This window comes from Zeugodacus cucurbitae, chromosome 4, assembly GCF_028554725.1.
Source record: "Zeugodacus cucurbitae isolate PBARC_wt_2022May chromosome 4, idZeuCucr1.2, whole genome shotgun sequence".
Lineage (NCBI taxonomy): Eukaryota > Metazoa > Arthropoda > Insecta > Diptera > Tephritidae > Zeugodacus > Zeugodacus cucurbitae.
The window spans coordinates 51,350,624-51,373,774 of NC_071669.1; the positions used below are offsets into that span (position 1 = coordinate 51,350,624).

The following is a 23,151-nucleotide window of genomic DNA, read 5'->3' on the forward strand; positions in this document are numbered from 1 at the left end:
TTGTTTAGTAGCATATTAATAATCGCAGTAATAATATGTTTGATTCCTGGGTGAACCGTTAAATGTAACAACCAAGAATATCAAACATATCTCACTGGAACTATTAGCGTTTAGTAGCAGTTTAGGGACAGACACACATTATAAAACCACACACCGTTATTTTTTTTTTTAGTTTTTCGTTTTAGTGAATTTTGCACAAAAGCAGAGTTAATTTTTTTAATTTTTAAAGCACTGTTAATTTTGTTAAAATAATAATTATTTTTTTTTTTTTAATTTCCCTAAACAAAATTTTTTTCAATAAAATTATTTTTTTTTAAAGCACAGTTAGTTACAAAAACTCCAAAACCATTTCATTAGATTGTTAATAAATAATTATTCCAAACACCACACATATTAATTAGTCTCTAAAAATATATACAACACCCACCTTCACATCGGGTTGACGACGTGGGCGTAGTGAAGCCAATTTCTTAGCCGCCGCATCAATAGATGCCGCCGCGCCGAGCAACTCATTTTCAGCAATCACTGTTGGATCTTCTGGATCAATCCAATCGGAACCCTTTAGTAAGCGTGCCATAGCCACCAGATCGGTGACACTCTTCGCCACACGACGCGACAAATGTACCCGATCATCGGCCGAACAATTGTGCAATATGCCATTCAAGAGTTCACGATACGATTCACCCACAGAGGCACCAGTTTCGAGTGTGCGTTGACGCAAGTCTTCCGTTTCAGCGCAATTCCATGCGACCGAGCGACAAATCAGCAACATTTCGGATATAGCGCGACGTCCCAAATTGGCGGCGGCCACAATATCGGTCTGCAAATTGGAAGCACCAGCGGCGACGGCCTTCGCGGTGGCCAGCGTCACATTCTTGGTGACGCGTATCAAATCTTCAGGGCCACATTGTGCGCTGCCGGGTGGTGGTGGCGAGTGGATGGCCTGTGAAATAATAAATTAAATTAATGTTTTTGTGGTGTTTTGAGATATAAGTGAAAAATTAACCAAACAAATATTCCTTTCTTTTAATTTAGTTTTTTAATTGAAAGTATTTTTTGTCGTTTCAAACTTACGCGTATTTCTTGTGAAATGGCTTCGACAGTGGACTCCATAGCGCGCGTTCCACGTGTGTGTTCATCCTCAACCGCTTTGACAGTCTTCAGCAATGAAGATACATTTAGCACCATTACCTGGTTGAAAAAAATTTAAAATAAAATATTAATTTTTATTAAAATTTACAAATTAAAAAAAATTCTTACTAATTAAATTAATTAGCCTAAAAATAAATAATTAAAATTAATTTTTTTAAATTTATTCCTAAAACGTTTTTTGTTTTAAAATTATTTTCTTTTTCAATTTTATTATTTAAAAAAAATATTTTTTATTTTTTTTTTATTATTTTCAACGGCTATGGCACTTTCATTTATTCTATAAATTTAAAAATTAAAATAAAATACACAAAATATTTCAGTTACAACGGACTAGTCCCACAAAAGTATATTTATTTATTAGATAATAATTATTTTTTATCATATTTATTAATATCGAATTCCATGTTAAGTATAAAAAATTAAGTATTTGCGTTAGACTAAGATATTTGTATGTATGTATGAGTTTTACAATACACAACTTAGTAGATATATGAAATTGAAATTGCAGATGCTGCCGTACGCGTCTTGATAGTTAAATATAAATTTAAAAAATATTCGTTTTTAGTATGTTTAGGGTTTCAGAATTAAAAAAAAAAATCATAAAAATATGTAGATTAGTAGGTGCATTTTTCTGTCTGGAAATCTAAATTTTGTTTGATTTTCTTGAATTTTTTATTTTAAAACAGTTTAAGTTCAAAACAGTTTTTGTTTGTCATTTAATTACGTGAAACATTTTTTTGGCAAAAAAATCGATTCGTTTCTCATACTAATTTAGAAAAAAATACTTTAAGTGGCTATAAAAGTTAATTCATTTTGCTATAAAACAATTTTTTTATTTAAATTTATCTCATGAAATTTATTTGTCACAAAAAATCTGGATGAAAATTTTATGTCATGAGATATTTTCACTACATATTCAAAAAATCTAATTTTTTTAAATATCTTGGACGTCTTATATTCATTGAAGTGTCTGCGCACTTTATGCTAAGCTACGGCTCCATTTTGTCGATAAAATACGGTGTGTCATATTCTTTTAGCTGTTCGAAAAGAATGACCACGCGATTATTGAAATCAATACATTATATGTAGAAATCAGGGAAATTCAACATTACATAATTTTCATGAAATTCGTCTAATAGAATAACAGAAGAAAACGATGGTTGTACTTATTTTTTAATAATAAAGCGCTCAACTTTTGTTTTTGTAGTTTAATACTAAGTTCTTAGAGAATTCATCGAATCGACGAAAAATTTTTTAATTATTAAAATACAACGTAACGCTACAATACTCGATTTAAAGAGCCGCCACGGCAAATTTTAGTACACATTTTGATTAAACATGAATTTCATCGAATCGACGAAACCTGCTCAATATTATTTCGATACTCGAATCTGTTGATAGTTGACATCTAAACGATGAACGTTGAAATTTAAGCATTTTGTTTTTGATTAAATATAAATTTGTAAAAAATATCAATGAATTGACGAGACCCGTTGTAATATTTTTTCGAACTCGAAGCTCATGATAGATTACATCCAAACGATGAATGACGAAATTTTAGCATATTTAGATGTTCGAAACTACATTTTGTTTAAATACGAATTTCTAAAAAAAAATCATCGAAACGATGAACACCAAGTATAAGCATATTTTGACATTGAAAGCTTATAATTACTACGTAGACAAGTGCTTTTCTTTTGATTACTGTCAAATACTGGGTGCATAAAGAGTTTCTAACAGCGCTAACCATTCAAAGCCTTTTATAATATACTGATAGTTGGGTGCTCTTCTTTTATATAGTAATTTCTTTCCAATACATCATAATTTCAAATTTTAAACAAAAAGTGAAACGTGTGGCAACTACTACTATTTCAGTGTGCAATGAAGCTGTAGAAGCCTCCAAAAGTCAGAAAAAATAAACAAAATAATAATTTATAAATTGCTACCAAAACTTAAAGCAAGTCGTGTGCAACAGCATCCGCAAATTCTTACAAGCCAAAAAAATTAAAGAATTTCGTATTAGTATTATAATTATTATTTTAAATAATCTAAAGTCTAGAGATTAGTTTATCCAGTTGATTTGTTGTTGTTTTTTTTTCTCTGTATTATTTATGCGTTAAAATTTTGATTTTGCGGTGCGTTGTCGATTCGTTTTTTTGATTTATGAAAACAACACGATTCTCCAAAATGTCAAAAAATGAGAGCAGGCGCATGTGACGGCGGCGGCTGATTACTTAAATCACTTTTAGGCGAGATGAAGTCGACGTGTGTTATTCAATATATGTATGTATATAATATTTTATTTTTTTATAAAAATCGCTTGACTTGCACTCTGGCACTTTTGCTGGCCTAAGCGCTAAGTATTCCATGATTTATGAGTGGCTGGCGATGTAGTGCGCGCTGGCCATAGAGTGTGTTAGTAGTACCAGCAGCGGCGGCAGCAGATGTGCACATTTCTTTAAGCGTCTGCATTACCCCCAGGATTGATTATGATTTGTTTTTAATTTTTGATATTTTTTGATTTTGATTTAGACAGGACAAATGGGCGCGCACACGTACGAACAAGTGATTTCGACAAATATAATGGAAGAAGAGAAAAGAGAGTTGACAATGACAGTATGCGTATAACACTTGTATGTATGTATGTATGTAGTGTTGATGTGTGATTTTTGTTTTTAATTTTTTTTTTTTTTTTTTTTTTTACATTGCTTTAGCTTTATTGCTTAAATTTGTTAGCAGTTTGCAGCTTAATTTCTTTGCGTAAACGTTTAGAGATCACAGCGATAGAGTTGCAAGAGTCACCAGTGGATAGTTTTGCGAGAGTAGAAGAGCAGTTATACATATATATGAGTATTTATACGAAGCAGAGAACATAGAGAGCGTGCAATGTAGCGTGAAGTGCCAGGCGTGAAAGGATATATTGCACATAGTTTGAGTTTAATGACGCGAGCTACTGCACATACATATTTACAAGTGCTTTCTAATATGAGTTATCAGCAGGCTTATTAGATGTTTGCGCGCAGAATTTTAGGCCAATTTTTATACGATTAATAATTTTTTTGTGTGAGTTGGCTGCCATTACACAGAGAATATGCTTTATATACATAAATGTGAAACACAATTAATCTATATTATTAAAAAAAAACAACAACAAATATCACCCAAAGCAAATATTTACAATTTAGTGACGAAATTAGTTTCCTTTTGTACTTTAGAACATTATTTGTAGTATCGAAATATGAAAAAAAATTTAAAAACTTATTTAAAAAAAAATATTAAAAAAGTTCATATAATATTACAAGTGTAGACACAACTAATTCTATACTCATTTACAATATTTTTTATTATTATTACACATACAATTGTTGTAACCCACCCTAAAATGCACAAAATTGAATATTTATAAAAATAGTTTTTTTTTTTAAGAATTAAATGAAGTGCCAGAGCCATTTGGTTTTTATAAACAGTGATTTTCAAAATTATTAGTTAATTTGATGACTTTTATATATATAAAAATATAGAAAATAATGTCCGTTGAAGTGATGCAAATATTATTAAAATTGCAGATTTTGTTGTTGCCAAATTTTGAAGTGCTTAAAAATGTATGGAATGTGACACAAAAAATATGATTTTTATGCATTTACAAAATATTTAAACGAAAAATTTATAAAATTGTGTTTAATGTCCGTCTTAAAAAATTTCACAAATTTAATTTGTGTCAATTTTCGAAAATGAATTTGAACGTAAATTTTGAACCATAGACTTCATTATCTCTTTTTTCTTCCAAGTGAATATCATACTAATATCAATAATTTTTTGTATTCAGATTTATTTTTCAATACTATGAATGTAGAATAAATACTTTTTAAGTATTCTTTGAATTCTAATATTTGATACCATATTCCAAAAATCAAATAAAAAATATCATTCGATTAAATTTAAAAATTTAAGCCTTTTACAACCTAATCGTCTCATGCCTGCACCAAAAACCTAATATAAATATAATTATTCTATTAGAATTCCAAAATGTTTAGTTTTAGAACCGTACTGAGGAAACTAGGTGTTGAAAACTGGATTGTACAAATTATAATATTTTTTTTCCGCATCGGAACTTTGACCTTTTTTGCTTACAAAATTCTATCTTAGAATGTCATAGGCGAAAAAAATACTATCCCAAATACTATTACCAAAGCACAATTATAAAGTGAGAAAATCATGAAATTTCATTAATCATACGTTAGCAAGAAGAATGTTTTATCTAACATCAACTGCTGACTCGCCCCGGTTCAAGTTCATAGATTGTTGCCTACCTTTTGGCGCGCAGAAATACAAATTAAGAACGTCTAAATAGAAGAAGAATAGTAGAAAATATGCTGGAAGAGCGGCTTTGATTATTTTTCAAATTATTTCCCCATAAAAGTTTAGTTTAAGGAATATTAATCGCTAGCTGACTTTGCTGATTGTAAAAACTTGAATGACACATGCAGTTAAAATAAAATGAAACAGTCCAAAGTACCAAAAACACAAAAACTACTTAAATATGTATATATGTAAATATAAACGTGGATATGAGTGGCGCGACCTGGTGGATTCAACTATAATCGCTTAAAGCGGTTCCTACGCCAAATATATATATATATATATATATATATATATATATATATAAATATGTCTATATTATATTCTGTTAGAGAAGGCAGCAAATGCAATTTTTTTTGGTGAAAGTTAAACGCGAATTGTTGAATATGACAAGAAAATCGGTGTTTATACAACAAAAATATTATAAGAAAATATTAAAGTTAGGTAGCTAACGTTTCGAGATAACAAATTAAAAAAAAAATATTAATTAATTGAAGTATTAATGTGAAAGACAATAAAAATTAAAAGCACCACAACAACGAAAGGCAACAACTGACTGGCAAATTTTAGTATTGAAACGATAATTCAATACGTGTGTGTGAAAAATAATAAATAAAATATATAATAAAAAAGTAATTTGAAGGAATATGGCAACACTACTTACCCTAGCGCTCTCCTTCAAATCTTGCATGGATGGATCATGTATGGGCTTGCCAGAGGCCAATTTGGTGGCATTAATCAAATCACCCAAGGCGGAGGCGACATCCTTAACAGCATTGATAACCATAACTTGCGAATCCGGCTGAGTAGAGCCAAGACTGCAAGCACCACGCTTAACAGCTTCCGAAAGTTGTACTACAGGCAGTAATTCGAAATTAATTAAACTATAAACAAACATATTTTTAAAACTTACGTATAGTAGAGACGGCGTTCTGTGCGGCGTTCGCCAGTTCCTCTTGTGTGCCCGCAGCGCCGGTGACCAGTACTTTCGTGTCCTCGACCAAAGCCTTAGCGGTTTGTAGAATATGTTCGCGATGATCAGCGAACGAGCCATCGCCATCCGAATGCAAAGTGCCGGCGGTGGCAAACATGATGGTCGTGTCGAGGTCCCCAATTATGCCGGACACAGTGTGTGCAGCATTGATGCATGCCTGTGTACCACGCGAACCAGCTTGAAGCGCCGCCAAAACCTGAGCCACCTTCTCGGAGACGTCACGCGCATTGCGTGAGATTTCATTTTGACTCGACGCGTCGTTGGGACGTGCGCCGGTGGCGCCCGATTGTATCATGGAGCTCACTGAGCGACCCAAATCCACCACGCTCGAACGTATGCGCATTGCAACATCCGGTGTGGATGTGGTCGTGGATGCGCCCACCGAATCCTGTGTCAGCTGCGAGTAATGCTGTGTCATTTCTAAGGCGAGTTGTGGCAACACCTGTGGTTCGATGGTGGCCTTGGCGTTCATCTCATTTGCCAGACGTGCGATTTCCTTGGCCGATTGCACCATGCGTGTTTGATAGTCGACGAATGAGTCGGAGTAGGAGGCATTAAGCAACGATTGACGTTTGTCGGTCAAACGTGTAATGGCACGATTTACTTGCTCCATCAACCCAGTTACGACACCCATCTCAGCGTTGATCTTCTCAACAGTTTCCGTTAGCTCTTGTATGGCCTGGCGTGTGAAATCGATAGACTCATCTAGATGTTTATGTGCGTTAGTGGAACGTGGATTGCCGGCCGAATCCTTGGCAGCTTGCACCAGCGTTACAGCGCTCTCCACCACCGACTTGGTTTGGTTGATCAAGCTCATTTGTTGGTTGGTGTGCACGATGTGCGTGCAAGCGCCGATGGCGCCATTCACCATGGGCACAATGTAGCGCGAAATCTCGCCAACAGCATGTCCCAATTGCTCGGCATTGTTCTTGCCCGCCATGCGTATCGGTTCGAGCTTGTCAATCAACTCGGCGGCGGAATTCAATGTTTGACCACTGAAGCCGTGTAGATTATTATCGCGTCGCTGACTCAAACCTTGTGCGCTCACAGCCATGGCGCAGCTATCCAACTCACGTGTGCATGTGTTTAGCGTTTGCAAGACTTGGTCACATTGTGCTTGACCCGGCGCTTTCTCGCGTATGTTGTCCACCAAACGTTTGACGGATTCGGAGACGGGCGCTGAGGCATTGGAAAGTTGTTGCCACACTGGTGGATCATCAGGTGAGAGCGCCAAAGATTTTGCGGCTTTCACCATTTCGATAACGCCGTCGATGACACCGCGTCCGGCATTGATCACCGGTTCTTGCGCCTTGCGTCCTTCCGCCGATATTTTTGCTGGCACCGAAATGAATTCCGGACTGGAAGCATATTGACGTACCGCTTTCACAGACTCCAATAGCGGTTCTACAAGGCGTGCGCGTGTTGGTGTGGATGGTTCATCCTCAATACCCTTTATTTCCTGTACCAAGTTGGAGGTGGCTGTGGCAACTTGTTTGGCCAACACAATGAATTCATTCTTCGCCACCGGATTGTTGGTGTTCATGCTGGCCTGTCGACATATAGAGCACAAATAACTGGTATGTTTGGCGATTACCGTCAGCGCTGATATCTTTTGTTGCTTCGTTGCCTTGGCACTGCTTACGATCTCGCAATGTTGTCGTATGCCTTGATAAGCCCAGCTTAGCTGCGCCTGATCAATGATACCCGGACGTCCGGCGACACTGCTGGGATGTGATACGCCAATCAAGTAGGCGGCTTGTGCAGATGACTCGATCAAGCTGTGTATGGATTCTCCCACAGTGTTTACCGACTGACCAAAACCAACGTGATTCGATTGCTTGGCATTGTTGATCATCTCGGAAATGGCGTAACCCAAATTGCGTGACTTACCAGTGGCATTTTCGACGCATTCAAAGTAGCCTTGTTCGTTGATGGGCTCATGTGGATAGTCGAGCATCACGCGCAGCCCCTCAATGTTACGTATGGCATTGTCGCACTCCTTTTGTCCCGGCGCCGATTGTACGCTGGCGTCGACAAGTTTATTAATACTTTCGATGACACTACGCGCTGCGGCATGCAACAGATTTTTGGCATTCGGTTGACCCGGATCGGCGGCAATGGACTTGGCAGCTGATAGTAATGAACACGATTGTGTGGAAACGTTTCGCAAGCGATCGATCATTTCGGAGCGTACGACCTCGTCGGGTGTTTGACCGACCATCTCCATCGAAACAGCGAGCATATCGCGATAGTTGGTCGCGAAGTTTTGGCTCGTATCGGCCAATTGGGCGGGACTATCGTAAGCCTGCACAATTTGACCGCTAGCCGCGCTGAGTCCTTCGGCGACTTGTTTTAACTCCGACTGCAATATGTTGTAATTACGTTCGGATGGTGGGAATTCGCTCATCGAGAGTATTTCACTCAATTCGCTCACATTACGCAAGGCGTTATCGACTTCACGCTGACCAGGTATGCAATCGACAGTCTTCGAAAGCGCGGCAGTAACATCACGTCCAGCTTTTGTTAACGCATCGGTGTTGCCGACATTTTGAAGCGTGCGCTGTGCTTCTTCAATCAAGCGCGCCGAGTGTAGTACGACATCGTCGGCGCAATCAATGACTACCGGGTTCTTCGTTGTTGCCGCGACGCCATGCACACTCTTTGTGAAATCACCGAGCGCTAAGGCAGTATCGCGTCCGGCTACACCCGCGTAGCGACGTTGTTCTTGTATAACCGACGACAGCAACTGTCTAAGCGCAAGGCCCACATTCTTAGCGGATATGCGCAACTGTTGTGCTGTGTTTTCGACTGTCTCGCCAGGTAATGGACGAATGCTGCCCGATTGCGCGGCCTTACGTGTATCGTCCAGCACATTGTGCAAATTACGCACCGCCTCCAAAGCAGATTCCAATTCTTGACCGCCGCATGCTTCACGTGCACGTTGCGCGGCCGAGTTCAATTCGGACACAGTTTGACCTAGATACAAGGCGCTCTTGGATAGCTGTGTCGCTGAGGGTATGTCGGTGACGGTGGGTTGTAGCGCGCGTGCGGAACGCGACACTTGTATGGCTGGTTCGATAAATTGCTCGGCAGCTTCGATTAGATTGAGTTGTGCGTTAGGATCATCTGGACTGGAACGCGTGGTCTTCACCGAGGTCACCAGACGTGGTATGGTGTCGGCAGCGCGCTTGCAGTCCTGCAGCAACTGTTCCTTAGTTTGGTGGTCATCGCTATGTTGTACGGCATTCTGTGCTGCCGATATACATTGCGTAGCGGCTGAGGCAGCTTGTTTGGAACAGTACTCGAGACGATGGATTAGACCACGTTTCATGGCTGGTGTATTTGCAGTGGTGGTGGTGATTTCACGCAATTCTTCGGCCGCACGACGTAAAGCATTTTGATTTTCGGTATTTTGTGGATTACCCGAGCAGAGACGCGCTGCTTCGACAAGTTTTGCTGTAGCATCAGCCAACTGCTTGGCAGCAGAAAGCAAACGTCGTTGCATATCCTCATCCTTCTGTTGATCCGCCTCACCCTTGATGCTCTGTATCAATTGTGCGGTCGCTTGTCCCAGTGTTTTGGCATGACGTACCATCTCTTGTGGATCGTTGGATGACACCAAAATGTCCGTGCCGATAATCACATTCTCCACCGGACTCATTTCCTGACTGGTGCGACTAGCATACTCGCGTGAGCTCAACTTCACATGATCCAACATATCGCTCAAACTCTTCGACACATCACGCGCCGCGGCGAGCAGATCATTCTTCAGTTTCGGATCGTTAGTGGCATCATTGCACACCTCACACAAATTGTTAACAGCGCGCGCTACATTACGCGCCGCACCCTCCAATTGCTCACGACAAGCGGCATTATGTAGCGTTGGCGCCACAACTTTAGCGCAAGCCACCAGCTGACTAGTCGCCAGCGCGCACTGACTGGCCGCACCAATAACACGATTACGCGACTCCTCATCCTCACAGCTGGCAGCAATCGCCTTGGCGCGCAACATCAAAGCGGCGGTGGTATTCGCCACGGCCTTGGCCAGGGTCAAAAGCATATCATGCAATTCACTATTCTCAGGCACTTCTTCCTCGGCAATGGTGCTGAGCACATGCGTCGTGGCCTCACCCACACGACTGGCCGCATTAATGAGATTCTGCGCAGGTTCTTTGCTCTCCGGCTCGGCGGCCTTCAACAAATCGCTGAAAGCATTACATAAATTACGCGCAGCATCCAGCAAACGATCACCATTGTTGCTATCCTCCATGAGTGCGGCGATTAGACGCACTTCCTTCGTTACTTCCGGTATGGTTTGTGTTATTTGTGAAACCGATGCGGAGATGGCTTCCGTGTCGACCTCATCAAATTGTGAAGCGGTTATTATTTGTGCGGTAGCCGCATTCATAGTGGCCACATGACTGGTCACCGCCTGTTTCGATGTGTCCAAAGTGTTCTCGCGCCATTCGATCGAACGCAAATCAGTGCCGAGCTCCTGTATGGGCGCCTAAAAATAACAAGCGGGGAGTTAGTGTGTTTTTCATATGGAACCATGCGCTGTGCTGATACATACCTTCGTTCTAAGCTCCTCATCAGCGCGCAGCAAGACATCTTGACCTGCCGAGATGTAGCCAAGTAAGGCGCGTTGTGGGTCGGTTAGATTTATATGGCTTATGCGTACTTCCTTCGCCTATAAAAAGTTTTTTTTTTTATCAGTATAGTATAGTCAATTTGAAGAAAATGTTAGCAAAATTTCAATATATTTTACACTTGTTAACCTACGTTATGTATATTTTCGCTTTGACCTATTTTTTGGTGTGTATGCAGCATGAATTGAATGAAATGAATTTTTATTAGTATTTTATGATTACTAATATACATATGTTTGTATATTTATATATATGTATGTATGGAAGCATACACAAAGCTCATGGCAAAACAGAATTAATTGATAATGCAAAAAAAAATATATAAAAATAAATAAATAAGCATCGTATTGACAGATTTCTGGTACTCACCGTTGGCGGTTGATGGGCGTGGTTTACTTGCCCCACGTAGGCGCCATATTGTACCGATTGCATTTCACCTTGTGTGTACTTGCGCTCGCCTTTGTGTTTTCACATTTTTTTAATTAATTTGTGCGTAGATTTATATGCGAATCGTGCGAAAAATATATACAAAAACAAGTATTTTAAAAATATACGAAAAATATTTTTTAAATATTTACAAAAATATTTTAAAGAAAATAGAAATAAATAAATAAAAAAGACATATTTTAAATAAATTACAAATAAATAAATATTTAAAGATTTACGAAAAAAATATTAAAAGAAAAGTATCGAATTTTTTTTTAAGTAAAAAAATATTTTTTTAAAAATTACAAAAATATTTTAAAGAAAATATAAATAAATTAATATTAAAATAAAATAGTTTAAAGAAATTATAAATAAATATTTATCAAAGATTTACGAAAAATTATTAAAACAAAAATATCAAAAAATATTTTTTTAAAAATTACAAAAATTTTTTTAAAAAATTTCAAAAATATTTTAAATATAAAAATAAATATTTTTAAAAAATTTACGTATTTTTTTAAATAAAAAAATCAGTTTTCATAACTCATATAAGAAGCTTAAAGCGTAAAAATTGAGGCACCAAAAGTGACTACTCACCATCGGATGCACGCAGTATTTCAGGATGTGCCAGCGATTCGGTATTGATTTTACCAATTTTATTTGTTTCATGTTGCAAGAATGTTGCTCTGCAAGTAAAATGAAAATGCAATTAGTAACTGTCTTCCAAAACTCAGTCATTAGCAATACTTACTTTGAGGGCGCAACTGACTCCTCCACCATGGTGGAGCCCTCATCACCTTCGATACCAAAATGATCTTTGGTCTGTTTCTTCTTCAATATAATATCAATATAGCCAGCGATTAGCTGTACAATTTGCTCCGCCTCGGTGGTCTGCACCGAGTAATATTGATTGGCATAATCACCGAAATCCAATGTGAAGGTATTCGGTGAAGCGCCCCAACGACGCACCGTCGTCAATGGCCACGATACTAAAATCTCCTTGGTGCGTTCGTCCAAACGCAATACGGAATCTTTGGTCACGCCCAAAAGACGTGGCACCAACTTATTGCGTCCGTTCATCTTCTCCTTCACCAAGAAGAATGTCACACCGTAGGTGGGCAACTCACGTGCCGTCTTCGTGTACAAGACTTTGGCGTCGATTTCCGTTAGAGCAACGTGTTTCTTGTGTTCGGCAAATATTTTCTTTTCAATGCTCTTCACACGTACATAGGATTGCGGCAGGAAATCCTTTAAACTGTGGAGGGGTGTTTTTTTTGGTGGGAGTAAGGGAGGAATATATATGTAAATTCGTGTTTGGCGCAGTTAAAAGCAAATAGACTTACTCTAAAAATCCGGGCTTATGCTTGGCTTCGTTGTGTGGGCCGAATTGTATGTGCACTTGTATGCCAGCGAATTCACAAGCTGTTGTAGTATAAATAAACAACAATAATAACATTTATTTATTTTTTACATAGCTGCAATACAAAAGAAAACAACAACACGTACCTTTCTCCTGCGTAACGGGATGTGTGCCATCGAGTATGGCGTCACGCGCCTGCACGTACAACAAATTCAATTGTACCGGATCACGTGAGTCAATATTTTGATCCGAGAAGAAGAAGCGACGACGCAACAACACTGTCTCCGACTCATCGATGCCTTGTTCGCGCAACGTCTTACCCACATCCACCCAATTGACTGCAAGTAAGGAAGTGGAAATTTATGTTAAACGTGTACCGTTATGTAAGTATGTACATATATACATATAATATATATATTTAATAATTAACGTCACTTACTCTCATCATCGGTTTTCAGTTTTCGGCGCAAACTTTCCATCTTCGCATCACGATCCTTTTCGGTGAATTTGCGACGCAACGTCAACGTACCAAACTTATTATCCGGCAAACTCTCATTCTGCGCTTCATTATCCTCGCGCACCAAACCGTACTCCTCATGATTGGTTATGCCGATTTTCGTACAAATGACCACCATTAATTGCGACACTGGTTGCGAGTCATCGACGAGTATGGTCTTAACGGCACCATCCAACATACGTACACGCAACGTACGCAATTTACGTCGATATTCCAGCGTGTCCTGATTATGGAGTATATAATAGCCGAGCGTACGGCCGGCTTCCAGCCAAACGCCCTGTTGATGTTGCTCATCCGATATAAATAGACCATATTCGCTCGCTGTGTGTTGTAGCAGATGATACAAGCGATGAAAAAGCAAAGGAAAAAAATCAGTGATGATTAACGGGAAAATGTGTGATAGACAAGGAAGTAAGCTGCGAGGCAAAGTGCGTAGGTGACACACAAACATATATACTACATTGTGTAGGTATGTATATATAGAGATTATATATCAATGTATGCCTATATAATTGTTTGTGTATACTACCGTTATGCGCATTTTTTTTTTTTTTTTTTTTTTTTTTTTTTTGTGTACTTACGTTGTCCCTGCACAGCTTCGGCAAACTTATCCCGTATTATTTTACAGGCATCAAATACTGTCGTATTGGGATGGAATTGTATGGTCTTTGTGACACGGCCACCCTCTAACTGTATACGTAACGATAGTGTTGACATTTTGGCACTTGTCGTCGTTGGCGTTGGCGTTGTCGTCGCTTTTCCTTCGATGCGTATACTTGTGATGCAGATATCGACTACTAACTATGTTCTTCTTATTGTTAGTATGATTGATTTTTGCGTTTTTCGATAATAAAATTATAGACTTAGTTTTAAAAGGCACTGTGGAAGAGAAGAGTACAAGAGAAAGTCGAGATGTATTAGTATTTTCGTTTTGTGATTGATTTTAAAAGAAATACACAGACTGGTTATACTGGACTGGTTATCTATATAAAAAAATATATGTATGTAGAATGTAATATGATATTTATTCCCAGTATTCTATACTAAGGTGTCAAATTCTGTATACAAAATAATTATATAAAAATATATATTATATATCAAACGAAATGTCAAATTCTTAGGCAAACATGTCATTGATTATATATTATGACATTTACATGACAAAAGCAAGAATTAGGCTCAATTTAAAGGTACCAATTAGGGCACTCGTGAGTACACACATTTATACCGAACGAAACGTAAAAATTTTAAAGATAACTTATTTTTTTATTTTTTTAAATTATTTTATTTATAAAAAAAATATTTTAAAAATGTATAGTTAAATTTAAACTATTAAAATTTTCTAAAACTTCCCCATTTTACCCAATGAATGTCCATGAATCCATGTTTTGATATAAATAATAAACCAATTATTGGTTCTCAATAATATTTTTGAAAGCTTGAGTTCAAATAGATAATTCTCAAGACGAGAGACATTTATTTTATTAAAAAATGTTTTTTTTTTTTTGCTAAAAACTTTGGAAACTTGAGAAGGTTGTAAAACAGCATCTGAGTCTTGATAACGCTACGATTCTCTAGTGGAAGCTCAATTGAGAAACAGTTATGGAGGTTTTAGCGCTAAGATACTTCTACATGAGGACTCTAATTTGTTTCAAGTGAAAATATTTTTTTAGATTTTCAAACATATGAAAACAAATATAACCTCTTTTTATAATTTGAATAAATACAAAAAACGCATAACTGTAAATTCGAATATAAAACTGAACTTCCTAAATCCGGTTAAAAACGAATATTAAAGCATCCATGCTATCCGAATTTTATCCAGGTGAACCAATAATCCGCACGAATAAGCAGATAAGGGAATATGGAAAATTCTCTTTGCCAGCCTTTATCATCAATCATTATTTTCAATGGTAGACATTGGGCACTTTAAGACGTTACTTTATGTGTATTTAATGCCTGCCTGGAGATACTTGAGAAGCGCATATTTGACAATGGAAAAATCACAGCAAATTAATGAACACAGAATCCACCCTGAAGAACAAGCAATGGAGAAGAGAAGAAGGCTGGCAGGCACAGAAAATAAGGATTTTCTTTTTATGTTTTGTTTGCAAAGAAGAAAACCCTCCACTTTTTCTGAGGTCTTCATATCTATTACACTGTAAAGACATACATCTGCATTATTTATCTATTATACATATATAAAGATATTGAAAGCTGTTAACTGCTGCATAAGGAAATTATTGTTAGAAATATATTTTTTAATTATTAAAATATTGCTGAATCTTTTTTATTGATTTTTCTTTAATTTTCCTCTTTTTTTTAATATCAAATTCTACATTAATTTTTATTGCTTTTAACCATTGTTAAAAGCTAGCTGCCTATCATTTCCAGCTATCTGTATGTATCTTTTGTCAATATTTTCTTTGTAGCTTCTTCACTGTACGCATAATTGGCAGTTTGCCAGCAACAACTACCCTCCTTACAGCCGTTACCGCTTACTTTGACTTCGACGGTAAATGTTCTACCGCAATGCGCTCACGTTTAGTTTAATGTTTGCTCTTAGACTTAATTCTGCACTAGGCATTAGACAACCCCTGATGAGGAATGCTTAGTTGCATTGAATGTTTGTTTGAATGTTTGTTTGTTTGTATGTGAGATGTGTGCAGTTGCAGATTGCTTTTATTTGAATGTTTGCCCTATGAATCTAATTCGATACTTTTTTCCGGTGGTTCAAGCTGGAAATGGAACTGTTCAATAAAGCATATACAATAAGAAAGGAAGTATAGAAAACAACAAACAGCGGAAGACCGTAAAAGCATCACTTTGCCACTGGGGCACACCTTGTCAATATATGGTATGTGTGTGTGTGCTGATAAAATATGTAATTAAAAGGATATATAACAGCGCACTGTTAAATATAAACGACTGATAGCATAGTTATGTTATATGATACATATGTATGTATATAAGTTTATATGTATGTGTAAGCAGTAAAAGCTGAGCTAAAAGCCAGCATATCAAATCATTTATTTTTTGAAATCAATTTTAGTATGTTTGCATGCATGTATGTGTACCAAGTATGTCTTTAAATAAACTAAACCTTGTCTTGTTGTTTTCCAGCCCAGCCCATGGCTTTGTGACTTTGGTTTTTGCCAGCCGAGTTCACACAAATTACACCAAAACGAGATTGAAAGAATGAAAAGCATAAAACAAAATCGATATTCTACGGTCATTTGAATTAAAAAAAGGGATGGCGGAGCAAAGTGATTATACGCTGCCACACACGGTATGTATGTCTACTGTATATGCATGTATTCACATTTATATTTCATTTAATACACAAGAAAAAGTTGAATTTTCACAGTAAATATTTAACAAACTGCAGCGTTTCACCAAGTTTTGTATTTCAACTTTCGAAAATTACACAAATACTGCGCTAAAAGTAACTGTAAATTCAATAAATTCATAATTTTCAAAATTTTCATTTACTTTTTGCCATTTTCGTAAGCATTTTGAGGTTATCAACGGGTAGCTGCTTTACTTTGAAGCGCTTAACACACGATGGACGCGCTGCCACTCCCACTTTTCGCACAACTACAGCAATATGCTAACACTCTGGGCTCAATAGCACAGTAAATTAAACACTTATTAAATTTCAGCAAAAAAAAAATTAATTTTTTTTCTCTTTTCAACACTAGCGCGCCGACGGCAGACAACCTTTGGCCACCAATTCCACACAACAACTGAAAATCACGCACAGCGCAAAAAGCTAAAATCTCTGCTGTGCATCTCCTGGAAAACGTCTCACACCAATACACCAACACAGTGACACACACACACACACACATATGTGGTAAAGCGGCTTGATTCGTTTCTATGCGGTTCACAACACATTTCTGGGGGATGGATGCTGTGCTACAGCAAACTGGAACAATAAACGGCGCACAAAAGTGGCACATGGCACTCTAGAGGGTGGCACTTAGTAGGCAATGAACTTACCCACACGCGCGTTGAGTTTTAATGTTGCTGCGCGTTTTTCCACACTAATACAACGGTATATACATAGTTATAAGTGCCCGTAACGCATACAGCTTTTCATTTTACGAAAAGGAACGGAAACGGCATGGCAATGAAACACAAACTACCCTTGTAGAGTTTGTAGAGATTTTAACAGCGCTCTGTAGAGCTGGAAAATTACAGCAACCAGCTGTAGCATACTGTTAGGGTTGCGTATAGCTTCTCGATGTGGTAGACTACTAATGGGCATGCGGCAAATGATGCGCGCTGTATGCGTTGTATTCAACTGTTCCGCTTGAAAGGCGCATGTGCAAAGATTGTGCGCACAGCAATAAGGTTGTGTATTTAAGCTGCTGTAGAGATGATGAATTTTAATCCTAACATAACTTAAGTGAAGAGAGTAGTAAAGAATAATGGAGCAAGCATGATATGAAATCAACCAAAACTCTATAAATATGCTAGAATGGCATCATTGAACCAACTGCAAATACTGTCAAAACTGAGGACATATGCTCTTCAAATGTATTCTTGAATCAGTGACGTCAAGCTAGTAAAAAATCTATGTCAGAGCTTAGAAACTGTCAAATAACTACTGTTATTTAGTATTGTGACGTCAGCTAAACATGAATTATTGTCAAATTCTATGAATGCAACTAAGATTTCATGTATTAGTGAATATCTTGTAATTTTTTTATTGACTCCAGATGGCAGCATTGAAGTTTTTGTATTTGCAGCAGTTCCCGAACTTTTATTTTTTTTTCAATATTTATTCAAATAAAAATCACTGAGCACTTATTCTATATAATTATATTATCTAGGCAATGACGACAAATTTGCAAATCAACTGTGAGAGCGCTGAAATAAGGTTTATAAATTTTCAATACAACCCTGTGAAATAACTACTGTTATATGGAATGGCGCTATCACCAACATACTATAGAATTCAATGGTATTATTAAACACTGAAGAAATTTTGATCGCTTTAGATTTAAACATTATAGTTTTTTTTTGATTTTGCAGTAGTTCTCAAACATTTGTTTTATGATTTAATCAGAAAAATAATTAAACTTAATTTAACCAGAATATTATATTATCAATGTATGCAACACTGGTTATAATTAAAATTATGGGTAAATTATTAAATTTGTTTATCTAATTTATTTCAGGGGTACCCAAACTTTTTTTCTACAATGTCAAAAAAATTGTTTGAATGCAACACTTTTTTAATTAAAATTGTGAAATAATTATTATACTTTTTTGTTTAATTTTTTTCAGGGGTACCCAAACTTTAATTTTTTCAGTCAAATTTTTTTAGTGTCAAAAATTGGTTGAATGACTATTTTTAGTTAACATTGTGAAATTATTTTTTTTCCATTTTTTTCAGAGGTACCCAAACTTTTATATTTTCTTTGGTGTAAAAAAATGTTTTCGTGATATTGTAATAAACAGCAAACGGAAATATAACTGTAAAACATTTTACTCTGAATTATAATTCAGATTCTACAGCAATAATTCACAACTAGATTAAGCAATTTAGAGAAAAAAAGTAATAGAAGTAATTAGCAATGTCGTGTGAACCGACTATTAGCGATAAAAAATCTACAAAAAAAATCAATAATGAAAATGACAACTATTATATACACTAATATAATGCGTACTGCACTAAACACATAGCGACACAGGCAAATATCAATTTCAACAAACAAAAGCCTCAGGAAGCACTAATGAAATTTACTACTTGATTACACATCGAAAAGCATAATAATTAATAGAAAGCACATTGTTATGAGGAATATGTTTGTTGATTGTAAGTGATATCCGTCATAACTCTGGCGGATCTAATTTCAAATGGATGGATGGATGATTTGTTTGCACGGAAGAATAGCACGACAAGGAGTAACGAAGAATGCGGTGCAGAGTAAGCTAGAAAGTCAACTTCCGTTATTTGTCAGCGTGAAAACAAAGCGCACAAACGCACAAGCTCCTTAGCTATGCATTATGTGCTGGGTTTTGGGGTGGCAAATTGTGGCTAATAATTATCTCTGCCCAACTATGGACTTTAATGACTGCCAGCGTACGCGCTATGGAATGTTGTCGCCGCCTTTCGCGCGCTCGTAATTTGGCGCAGCAGGTGTGCGCCTATCAAGTGCCCAGCAAGCGATCTAATCACTACATAAAACCGTATTAAACATGTGTAAACAGCAATATGTATGTGCAAAAGTGTGGCAGCACACGGAATGTTTGTAATTTATGCAGTATTTTCTATAGGAAATCATCGTAAATTCACACAGCGTCGCTAATGGATAAGCTAACAAGTGTAAACACGTAGTCAATTCAATACGGTAATTTTATTACTAAATATAGAGTTTTGGCACTAAATACAATACATATGTATGTTTGTAAATATTGGGGAATAAGGCATATATTGAAAAATAACATCTAATTAGAGACCGTATTTATTACTCTATAAATTTTATATGCATTTTTTTTATAGCGCTTTTATAAAATAAATTTTACAACTTCCACAAAATAATGTATTTTTAACCACTGGTTAAAGTAGTGGTTAAAAGTTAACGGGAAGTTTTTTCCGGTTGTTGAAAATGTGACGTTTCACAAAATATTATTTACACTTAGAGCGCCGGAAAGTATTTCACAAAAAAGTCGATTTCCACTTTTTAAAGTACACTTTAACGTTAACCGTCGGTTAAAGTGATGATTAGCAACCAATTGTAGTGCTAGATTATAATAAAAAATACTGAGTTTATAGTTTTTCATGAAAATTTTCTGAAAAATGTTGAATCAAGTCTAAGTTTTAGTTTTCAAACCAGTTGAATAGTCTCAAACGACTAATGGGTTAAACAAGGATATTTATGCAGAGTTCTGTCATTATTTTGAAGAAAAGTGATATTTGCGACTCCAACAATGGAAGTTTCAAGCCATTTACAAACAACTGAAGATTGTTGTAAGTTTGCTGAATTCGTCAGAAATATGTTTTATATTTTGTGTACCAAATTTTCAAATAAAAATGTCGACACTATATTTGAGATTAATATTTAAAAAATCATTATTTATCATTTATTTCTTTTCACAGCACTTGTCAAAAATTGTCAATTAACTGTAAAAAAGGTGGATAAAAATCATAGTTCGAAACAACGGGAGTAAACGAAGCAAACGGTAATAAACTCTTATTTCGTGTAATCTCCAATAAACACTAGAGAACAAATTAGAGATCATCTTTGAATAAATTGGTATTCATAACACCCTCGACAACGAGTATACCCGAATTTAATATTTATGAAATATAAATCCAAATTTTTGAGCTTAGCAATTCAACTCAAGATTGGGTTTGTGATGCATACTGAAAATGAGATAATAAGGGAACTAGTCAAAGAGCCGTTTGGGCTTGATTCCAAATATTCAAATATTCAAATGATTATGAAGCACATATTCATTTATAAAGCTTTCGGGTAGCTAAGAGCTCGAAGTTATTTTTACAGTCAGAAAGACAAAACATTTAGGCAATTCACAAGCATGTTGTTGTATGTCTTATGTCATATTTTAATATTCTTAAAAAATACGACACTTGTGAGCACTCTTAATTGTTGTATGTCATATTTTGTTATATTTCTACACTTAATAAAAGCGATTTTTGCTGAGGCCAAAATCAGATATATGTCCGTATTTTCCAGATATATACAATGTGCGGTATAAATCGGTTAAGAAGTGTTCGGGCAGAAGGGCACGAGCAAAACCGACCACTGACCGACCCAAAAAAACCGGTTCTTCACAGAAAATCGACTACACACTCGTCGAAGTTTTGCCCCACCGACCGCCCACACTGCAACGAGTGTGTCCCAAAAAAACCGGTTCCAAAAATTAACCGATTACTACAGTACTAGGCATATGCCGCAAAAAACCGAAAAAATTCGGCAGCAAATGGGTAGGGGTATAGAATAGCGAACTAAAGAAACATACAACGCAGTGTTGTATCAGTCATATTTTAATTTTGCATGTGAAACAACAACAGTGTTGGTATGACAGTCATAAAAAAATATGACAATATATCGATATGACATCTTGTGAATACCCTAATTATATTAAGAATTGATCAGTATTATTGAGTAGAAGTTTCAATAATGAAGTTAAAATTTTCTTTACGCGTTAATTTCGAAAACTATTGAAGTCATGAATTGATGGGAGACTTCTGTCTAATTCAGCGACCATACGTTCGTCTGTACAAGCGTTATATTTCCAACTTATGCGATCTTTCTAAATAATAACAAGTAGGACACTTCAAAATTGGCCAAAAATTTAAGTACTGTTCGGACATTTTTTTTTTTTTAAGAAAACATGGACTTTGAAAAGAAACGTTAGACACTTCAAACATTTGAAAAACTCAAATTTATAAAACAAAATTTTTTAGAATATTTTCTTAAAAAAACACCTTCGTCTAATTCTACTTACTTTTTGGACAATTTAAACTCATTGCTGAGTTATTGTTACTTTTAAAAACTTGAAGGCACATCGGGCACAAAACGCAAGGCAATTGTGTGAAGATTTTATAAATCGTTTACTGCAGCTCGTACGTGCGATTCGTGGTGAACGGTTATGGCCCGCCGGCGGGTTAGTGCGTCGGGGCTGTTCAACGCGATCGAATCGCCGACAACTGTTTGAGGCACGTTGTGATGTGACACCAACAACGTTACGTCGCACACGGTAGGCACGTCGTAACGTTGATTTTTCGTATAACAAATTTATTTTCGAAAATAAACGAACAACAAAATACCGTAACGCGATAACGACAATAAACGATGCTTAACAATTACAGTTTTAAAATTACAACAGCAATAGCTTTTTTAAAACGTATACATTTGCGGTAAAAAAGTACTAGTCTTGATGGACTTGGTAACAACAATAAGCGAGTTGAGCGCAGTTTAAAAACACGACGTTGGACAACGAATAAAACGACGTTTAAAACAATAAAAACACGTTACACGGCAACGGCACAATGTCGTAAGGCTAATTGAGTGTGTTTGTATTTTAAGGCGTTTGCGGCGATTAAGGCACGAAAAAAATTATTTTACAGTTATTATTTAAAAAAAAGCGTATATATTATGTTTTTTTATTTATTATTATTTTTATTTTATTTTATTTAAATTTATTTTTTTTTTATTTTTTTTTATATTTTATTTTTATTTTTTTTTTTTTTAATTTTTTTTTTTTTAATTTTTTTTGTTAAAACCGAAACATTTGCGTTTGTCTCTAAGGCACTGTTAGTGTGTGTTTTAAGGCGATTTGGTGTTACTTGGCGTCTCTTGTAGAACGCAAGGCACTTTTTCCAATTTTATTGAATAAAATTGTTTTAAAAGCAAAAAACCGTTAACTCTAATATACGTCGTACGTAATAATAACAACAATAACAAACAAATTGTTTATCAAACGCGTGTTCGTTTCCGCTACAATGTATAAACGCTGAGCACAACCGTTCGAGTAAAAACTTGAAAACTTGATTTCGACTTCGAATTATTTTTTGTTTTTTTCGCAGATTCTTTTGCGCAGCGCTACATTTTCGACAAGTGTAACGTGGCAGGTCGCAAGCACAACTGAGTTGTAACAAACGGCCAGCACTTTCTCACAGCTGAGCTGTTGATAACACTGGCTAGCTGGTTGGCTG

The 23,151-nt window shown here is 36.3% G+C and overlaps 1 protein-coding gene and 2 long non-coding RNA genes across 11 annotated transcripts in view; 2 read left to right on the forward strand and 1 right to left on the reverse strand.

The window, feature by feature from the left end:
* Positions 1 to 23,151, reverse strand: part of LOC105210424 (talin-1) — a 55,626-nt gene that overhangs the window by 3,515 nt on the left and 28,960 nt on the right. For 4 of the 7 annotated variants that reach the window (XM_054230261.1, XM_054230263.1, XM_054230262.1 and 1 more), the window contains exons 3-14: positions 14,039 to 14,336; positions 13,380 to 13,778; positions 13,087 to 13,278; positions 12,924 to 13,002; positions 12,332 to 12,835; positions 12,178 to 12,266; positions 11,524 to 11,612; positions 11,079 to 11,195; positions 6,425 to 11,012; positions 6,176 to 6,366; positions 1,075 to 1,191; positions 428 to 943 (exon numbers count right to left, since the gene is read on the reverse strand). In XM_054230261.1, the coding sequence (XP_054086236.1) occupies positions 428 to 943; positions 1,075 to 1,191; positions 6,176 to 6,366; positions 6,425 to 11,012; positions 11,079 to 11,195; positions 11,524 to 11,612; positions 12,178 to 12,266; positions 12,332 to 12,835; positions 12,924 to 13,002; positions 13,087 to 13,278; positions 13,380 to 13,778; positions 14,039 to 14,174 (7,017 nt within the window). In that variant the 5' untranslated portion in view covers positions 14,175 to 14,336. Of the gene's footprint in view, positions 1 to 427; positions 944 to 1,074; positions 1,192 to 3,349; positions 3,619 to 6,175; positions 6,367 to 6,424; positions 11,013 to 11,078; positions 11,196 to 11,287; positions 11,311 to 11,523; positions 11,613 to 12,177; positions 12,267 to 12,331; positions 12,836 to 12,923; positions 13,003 to 13,086; positions 13,279 to 13,379; positions 13,779 to 14,038; positions 14,337 to 21,941; positions 22,084 to 23,151 lie in introns of those variants that run through there. The other 3 variants (XM_054230264.1, XM_054230266.1, XR_008471127.1) reach the window with 3 other exon arrangements.
* LOC128921818 (uncharacterized) lies at positions 3,295 to 4,611 on the forward strand. Its single transcript, XR_008471131.1, has 3 exons — positions 3,295 to 3,435; positions 3,685 to 3,789; positions 3,867 to 4,611. It is a non-coding gene; the product is annotated as an uncharacterized LOC128921818 (long non-coding RNA).
* Positions 13,778 to 21,942, forward strand: LOC105210423 (uncharacterized). 3 transcript variants are annotated; one of them, XR_008471129.1, is made up of 3 exons: positions 13,778 to 13,926; positions 16,581 to 17,092; positions 17,159 to 21,942. It is a non-coding gene; the product is annotated as an uncharacterized LOC105210423 (long non-coding RNA). The 3 variants fall into 3 exon arrangements; XR_008471130.1 differs by having other exon boundaries at positions 16,581 to 16,746; positions 16,969 to 21,942; XR_008471128.1 differs by having other exon boundaries at positions 16,581 to 16,746.